The sequence below is a fragment of the Haemaphysalis longicornis genome, unplaced genomic scaffold (genome assembly GCF_048455015.1).
Source record: "Haemaphysalis longicornis isolate Haplotype H1 unplaced genomic scaffold, Haemaphysalis longicornis Haplotype H1 scaffold_7, whole genome shotgun sequence".
In the NCBI taxonomy this organism is placed as follows: Eukaryota; Metazoa; Arthropoda; class Arachnida; order Ixodida; family Ixodidae; genus Haemaphysalis; species Haemaphysalis longicornis.
The window spans coordinates 177,939,449-177,947,049 of NW_027526422.1; the positions used below are offsets into that span (position 1 = coordinate 177,939,449).

Consider the following 7,601-nt stretch of genomic DNA (forward strand, 5'->3'; position numbering starts at 1 on the left):
ACTCCTCGCACGGAGCCCTGGTCAGCGGAGCTCCATCCACCTTCATAGATAAGAATTACACTGAATTTGCTAGGTGTGCTTGTAATGTAAGAGTCCATGAGTACGTGCACGCGTAATACAATTTAACGCGGCCTGTTTCCCTTTTAAGGGCTGTCATTTGCAAGAAAAAAAGGCGAGTGCTTTTGAACGGACTACCTTATAGCGTTTTCAAATTCAAGCGCGCTACGAACGACTCAACTGCAACACCGATGAGTGGCGCCACCTTTCATACTGTATGTGAACCATTCGGAGAACGGTAAACCGTTTCGTTGCGAAGTTTCCAGGTTCAAGGAAAGTGAAACGGAATCACTGAGGCAACCGAAAAAAGAAGGGCACGCTGTTTGAAGGTGAATGAGGTAGGGGCTATCACATTTGACGTCATTATTGCATTATCGATTCTACTAGCGGCTGTTGCAATGTCGCTACTCACTATCTACCGCGGGGCTCTTTGGCAACGGGTGAATTCTTCGCACGTGATTCTTCGGCGCATATTGGAAGCACCGGTGTACGCACATGGAATTTCTCGGCTCCAAGCACTGTAGACTACCGAGCAGTTGACGGTCACCTCTATTGCGCGCCTCTAGCGATAGTTGTATTTGTTATTTTTTAGCAACGATCGTTTCTCTTGGCGTCCCGAAGAAGCCTTCGAGTACAGTAAACGGTGGTTCATCTGAAACACGTGAGTGTGTCCAGTAGGCAGAATTGCCTATCTTATTATATTTACTATGTATTGCAGGATTGCCTATCGATAATTTATATAGTATTTTCTAACACAGATGAGCAGTTCATAAACATAAATGAAAGAAACGAAAGCCAAGTTGCAAACAGATGTCTCCACCGTTATTTTTAGGTGCCCGTTAAATTGAAATGCGTCTCTTAACAGCTACTTCTGCTCAGTGAAGGCCACCTACGCAATCCGCGAGAGAGCAGTCACTCGTAAAGACTGTAAACGACGCGTCGCAGGAAATGCCCGTGAGACGATGCAAGGACGAGCTGGGGCATTACAAACAAAGCGAGATTAACCTTGACACAGAACACTTCCTGGCTGTCGCGCTCGCACACACAGCGAGGGGCCAACAGCGAACGTGCGCACAGAATTTTGCTTTCCTTTTCGCTCACTAGGCGGCAACAGCGCGCCAGGTTCAAAAGCATTTCATCAAATCTTTACATTTGCGGCGTATAACGAGGGGTGTTACATATTCAGCGACATCGATTACCGTAATTACCCGATTCTAACGCGCACCTTTTTTCCGGAAAAATAGGTCGAAAAATCGCATGCGCGTTAGAATCGGATACGAAACCGGAACTGCGGAAACAACGGAAATTTCGTCTCGCCCATCGCCATCTCAAGATGGCGCCAAGGCTTTTAGCAACAATTTTTCGGACGCAGGAAGCATAGGCGCCCAGGCTTTTGTATCGGCGTTCACACAAATCGTCAAATCGTTCCACTTGCGCACTTGATAACAGCAATGGCAGCAGAGGCTCTGGCGCGTTCAAAACGAGTGGTCGGCTGAAGCGTGCGCCTCTGGAGAAGTTCGCAGGATGGGCGCGCGAGACGTGGGCCACGATCCCATCGATGCATGGTTGAACGTTATTTATGAAGTGTAGCGTCGCGAACGCGCTTGACGGCACCAAGGACGAGATGTTGTGGTCAGCGGAGAGCGACGAGGAGGGAGATGGGTGAGATTACTTCGAGAAATGAATCGCCCGTTTATCTCGCATTCGTTTTTCTTGCTCACAAAGTTCCGTGCGCGTTACAATCGGAAGTGCAAGTTGTTTCGATTTTTTTGCCAGGAAAATAGGGTGCGCGTTAGAATCGGGGGCGCGTTAGAATCGGGTAATTACGGTAGTAGCTGGCTGTGTGTGTGTGTGTGTGTGTGTGTGTGTGTGTGTGTGTGTGTGTGTGTGTGTGTGTGTGTGTGTGTGTGTGTGTGTGTGTGTGTGTGTGTGTGTGTGTGTGTGTGTGTGTGTGTGCGTGTGTGTGTGTGCGTGCGTGCGTGTGTGTGTGTGTGTGTGTGCGTGTGTGTGTGTGTGCGTGCGTGCGTGCGTGCGTGTGCGTGTGTGCGTGCGTGCGTGTGTGCGTGCGTGTGTGCGTGCGTGCGTGCGTGTGCGTGCGTGCGTGCGTGCGTGCGTGCGTGCGTGTGTGTGTGTGTGTGTGTGTGTGTGTGTGTGTGTGTGTGTGTGTGTGTGTGTGTGTGTGTGCGTGCGTGTGTGTGCGTGTGTGCGTGTGTGTGCGCGCGTGAAAGAGAGAGAGAGAGAGAGAGAGACGGACACCCAGGACACACTCAGGACACAAACACATGGAGGCGCTGGATAGTCCGAAAAAAAAGCTCACTCACTGGCCTCTCACTGCTCTATAAACGCAACGCACGTTATCTTAACGCCAAATCTTCTTGAGTTCTCAATACGTTGCCGATCCCCATGTGGGCCGGGTAAGCTTGGAAAGGTATTCTGATGACTGAGAAGAGTCCAGACTTTTTTCACTTAGAAGAATGACACTCACCCTGGAATTTTCAGTAAGTTAAATCATCTCCTGCTATTGCAAGCATCCATTTCCGCAGGGCTTTATGTTGCATAGATCGGAACACAGTCACCGTAAACGCCGGTAAAGTTAAGACACCGAACAGCGGCACACTTCTTTGGCATTACGACGTGTATGCGACGCCGCTGTGGCCGAATTTGAAATTCCCAGCACAAGACAAGAACAAATGCACACCTCGGCAAGATAGATAGATAGAAACCCTATTAGTCACGGGGTGGTGGAAGCGAATCTGCCGCCTCTGTGCAGGGAGCTGCTGAGGGATCAAAAGATGTGGGCCGCTGGTTCCCGTTGTTCGTTGAGATTTTCCGCAACAGCCAGCCACTCTCTCGGTTGTGTAGGGTTGAAAGGGGGGGGGGGCACTCCCACAGAATGTGAATCCGGGTAGATGGAGTGAGGCAGTTTGGATATAGTGGGACAGCGGTGTCCTGAGTGCGTTCGAATCAATGTGGCGTAGTGGGTGTATGCAGTGGATATGTTTGTGCGCGTGTCCAACGATTACTTGCTCGCAACGGGTAAGCCCGGCGTACGGAGGAGGAGACATGCGGCGGATGCGCAGAAGGTCTCCTAAGGTGGTGAGGGAAAGGGAAGGAGCAGGATTTGTGCCGCGGGCGTCGACAGGGGCCCAGGGGAGAACTTCGCGGGCAAGCTACTGAGCGCCTTCGTTCCTCGCAACGCCTCCGTGACCAGGGACACAGTGTACGGGAAGAAGGCACTTTAACATTGTTGAGGAGAAGACAGGGAAAGGCGAGACCCTGAGCGAGGTAGTAGCACGCATACTTCGAATCCGTGTAGCCATGGGCCGTGCAGACCGGGATGTGTTATCAGCAGCAGCAAAAGCAATGGCGAGAAGTTCGACTTCTCCTGGGGAGGTGCAACGTGGGAGCAAAAGATGTTCCTGCATGAGCCCACGGCTGTATAAGCTTTTTATGGGAATAATCGCGAAAACAGAAAAGAACACACAGGACGGCGCACCGTGCTGAGTGTTTTTTTCTACTTGTCGTCTTTTTGGCGCTTACTCCCAGAATGTATCACCAACGCAGCCAACTTGCAATGGTGTAATTTCGTTCATCGTGCTAGGTAAATAGTGCGGAGCTTCGTTCACGCGTTTCGACGTCTCTTCAATTTGTCTTTCGACTGCGAGTAAATTTCAGCTGTTCTCCTCTTCAGGAACGCACCGCCGTGTCTCGTGCCGCCGTGAAAAACGAGAACTTCGAGTCAAAACTATGTACACATTATTTACAAAATTATGCACAGAATGTATACAGGACAGCTGAAACAGTCCGCAGTGGGGAATAAAAGATGGTTTCCGGGGTCCACAAGGGCGCCGCGGGGTTCTCCAGTAAGTTGGACAACAAAACGACCCCTGTGTCTCGCCGGGGGGAACATTATATTCTCGGTAAGGGAAGGGCAACGTAAAAGATAATACGCTCCTAATGAGGATGAGGCGTTCGGAGAACGTGCGTGGTGGTCGCCACCCAACAAAATGAAAGAAAGCCGCATCTTTTGTCACAGGTCGGACGCGGCCCTGCTCGTTTCCGCGGGCGCCCGACATTTACACGGTTTAACGGTTTTATTCTCAGATAACCCTTTGGCAGGCAACGACGTCTCAGTGTTTGTGTCGTGTGAGGGCGCAAGCAGTACGACGACCTCCGTGGTCAAACCTTACACTGCGATACATAAAAACTTTAATAGGCGATTATAGCATATTTTATCCCTTTTATGGGCGGCCGTGGGGACCGTATAGGCGGGCACAGCTCACCATAAATTTTTCCATTTTTGTATAGACCCTTATTGCGTGGGAAGGCAATGCCACGCGCGTGTCGCACTGCAGTCCATTCAAACGTTTTTGAATAATCACACCGCTCGGCGACGGACGGTATCAGCAGGTGGCTTAGGTGCGATCGCATTTTGAAACCTTCTGTCTTCGTAGCCTGTAATCATAGTGCTAGCAATACCCAGGTAATGGGGACAACGCCGCAAAAAACTCGTGCGTGAAAACAAAAAAAAACGGTGCATATAGAGTTCGCAGCCCGGGCTAGTAAGAGCATTTTAAAAAGCGCTGCGAGTTTTTTAAGCTACTAAAAGAATTCTTGCGCTGATTATAACATCCTCGTTGGATATTTCAGAAACTTCTGTGTGTTTCTGCAGCACACTTTCCAGCCGGACTTGGAAAACATTTGCAAGATGCACATCGCTGCTCGTTCTCGATTGCAGCAAATGCGCTTTTATGGCGTGTGTAAGGTTACATGCATTGAAGAGAGCACCCAAGAATTCACTTACTTCTATGGCTTAAGGACAGCCCTAACAGCTGAAAGGCTTGTTAAAAATCACCACAGGCTCAACACCAGCCCTGGCGTAGTTGACGTCACCTATCTACATTTAATGACGCTCTCACTTTTAAGTGCACAAAGGTGTATACATAGTTCGCATTTCCTTCTTCGTCAACAAATGACCAAGTCGACATGTTTCTGAACACATTCCTTTTATTCGGCAATGTGAAGTGCTTTGAATGAATATGGCTTTTGGCTGAGGTCAAGTTTATAAGTACTAACGAGACGCAAGTCCACTTGGTTTACAATGTTATATTGAAATTTGAGATATTGTTCTGGATTGATTCCCGAAGAATGCCTTTCTGCGGAATAGGGGGGTTGGGCAGCCGAACAAAGTTAGACATGCTGGAAAGTATGCGGCACCTCAACACGCCCCGACGCAGTAATTTTGGCTCTGCCGCACACATTAAGAAACTGGGTGTCGTGGGGGAACGCCCCCAAAAGAGGAGCCACAAGAATGGGCCAACGCTGCGGCCGTGAAGGAAGGCCACCCGACGCCGGTTTTGGGGCCGCTGTTTGGGACAGCACAGAAGACAACAACAACAACGATAAATCCAAACGCAAGCCCAAACAATCTCCGATCGCAAGCCGAGAAGAAAATGTCGGTCCATTTTCTACACAACAAAGTTTAGTCCAGCGGTCGGGGCGAGTGGTCTTATAGGGTGTCTGACGACACTAAGAAGTGCTGTCCTGCATGTAAAAAAGACTTTCTAAGCCAGAACAAATTAGCGTGATGTGACTTGGAAAATGTACCTTTGGTAGAAGGAACATTCAACCATTTTCTATTTTCTAATGTATCCGGTTCACAACTCCCTCTAATAAAAGCCTTTCACATCAATAATTTGCTTGTTAATTGACCGGAATAAATATTATCATTTGGAACGAAACTTCACCACTGTAGCAACGGCATAAAATCTTAGCAAAATACGTTGAAGTATGAGGCCAAAGGTGTGTGTGTCTTCACATAAGTCGAAGTTATTTCCCATTTCTTCCACTTGGGGTAAACCATGAATGTGTGTGTGTGTGTGTGCGTGTGTGTGTGTGTATGTGTGTGTGTGTGTGCGCGTGTGCGTGCGTGCGTGTGCGCGTGCAATCAAGATACCGCTGTACAAGGCAACGTGTTTGTTTACGTTTCATTTTTTTCATAGTTAGCCAATGATTTTAATTACAACCTCTGAACCACTTATTCACAAGTGTCAAGGATTCCGCTATAGAACTACTGGACAGTAACATAAAATGGCAATAGTAGACAATGATTTATTCCGCCTTCGGGAAGCGTTACCGTTTAGTAATATTGCCACATTGTTCTTTTTTTTCGCAGGGGACTGAAAAATAGCAGTCACCACTCCGAAAACTTCGTTTTCCGCTGCTGAACATTTCCATGCATTATGGAGCCCAGGAAACCCTACTGCCAGATCATTGACGGTGTGCCCCGGTGTCCCGGCCTGAACCCGGACCTTTTCCGTAAGAGCCTCACGTTTCGTCCCGAGAAAGGCGACCTCGTCCAGTGCACGTATCCCAAGGCCGGAACACACTGGGTAATGTATATAATCGAGCTCATACTCAAAGAAGGAGAGCCAATACCCAAGTACGAGGAGTTTGTGCGCAACGTTCGGTTTGTCGGCCGCATGGAGACCGAAGGCTGGCAGTCGCCGCTTCCCGTCAGGCTCTTCACCACACACGAGCCGCTCACCAGGGACGAGATGAACGCCGAAGCCAAGTATGTCTACGTAGCTCGGAACCCGTGGGACACGTGCGTCTCCTTCTACCACATGGTGACGACACTCAGCATGTTCAACTTTCGGGACGGCACATTCGACGAGTTCTTCCAGGCTTTCATGCGTGGGGACTTCGGGTACGGTGACTACTTCGACCATGTGGCTTCAGGCTACGCCCTCAGAGACGAACCAAACATGCTTTTTCTGACGTACGAAGAGCTCAAAAGGGACACCCAAAGTGTGGTACTGAGACTGGCGCACTTTCTTGGAGATTCGTATGGCCGGCGTATTGAGGGTGACGAAGAGCAGCTTCGGAAGATCCTGGAATGGTCTACAGTCGAGTACATGAAGAACGTGCTGGTGTTGGAAGTGCAGAGCCCAGATCCGGCATGGAAGACCGCAAAAACAGAGACTACCGTGCCGACGAAGTCAGCCTATAAAGGAGACGAGAAAAAGTACTGCTTGCTACGTAGTGGGATGCTGGGCGATTGGAAGTCCTACTTTACACCGGCACAACTCAGATGCATGGAGGCAAAGATTAGAGACAGGAGCCGGTATTCGGACTTCATGGACCTTTGGAAAGATATCCGGGAGGACGCGATCGCGCTGTCGAAATGCACGAATGATTCGTAATAAGACGCAATAAAATAGTGTTCACAAATCTTATGAACTATTGTTTTCACTTGTCACTTTCGTAAGTAAACCCCAGTAGCTCTGAGCTCTAAGGAGGTTATTTTACTTTTGAAACTTAACAATGAAATGCTGAAGACGCTTGTTGATGATTGATTGTGGGGTTGAACGCGCCGACACAACGGAGACGATAAGGCGTGCCGTAGTGTAGGGCTCCGGATTAATTTTTACCACCTGAGGATCTTTAACGGGCGCCGAAATGTCGTACACGCGGGCGTTTTTGCTTTTCGCCTCCATCAGAAAAGCGGCCGCCGCGGCGGGGAATCGATCCCGCGACCTCGT

At 49.3% G+C, this 7,601-nt stretch overlaps 1 protein-coding gene across 2 annotated transcripts; it reads left to right on the top strand.

Moving 5' to 3' along the window:
• The first annotated feature begins 279 nt into the window (after positions 1-279).
• On the top strand, positions 280-7,282 carry LOC144147273 (sulfotransferase 1B1-like). 2 transcript variants are annotated; one of them, XM_077679369.1, is made up of 2 exons: positions 280-395; positions 6,233-7,282. In XM_077679369.1, exon 2 carries the CDS (start codon positions 6,300-6,302, stop codon positions 7,260-7,262), a length of 963 nt encoding a protein of 320 aa, XP_077535495.1. In that variant the 5' UTR covers positions 280-395; positions 6,233-6,299; the 3' UTR covers positions 7,263-7,282. The 2 variants fall into 2 exon arrangements, with proteins under 2 accessions (XP_077535495.1, XP_077535493.1); XM_077679367.1 differs by lacking the exon at positions 280-395 and adding an exon at positions 438-718.
• Positions 7,283-7,601: the final 319 nt, after the last annotated feature.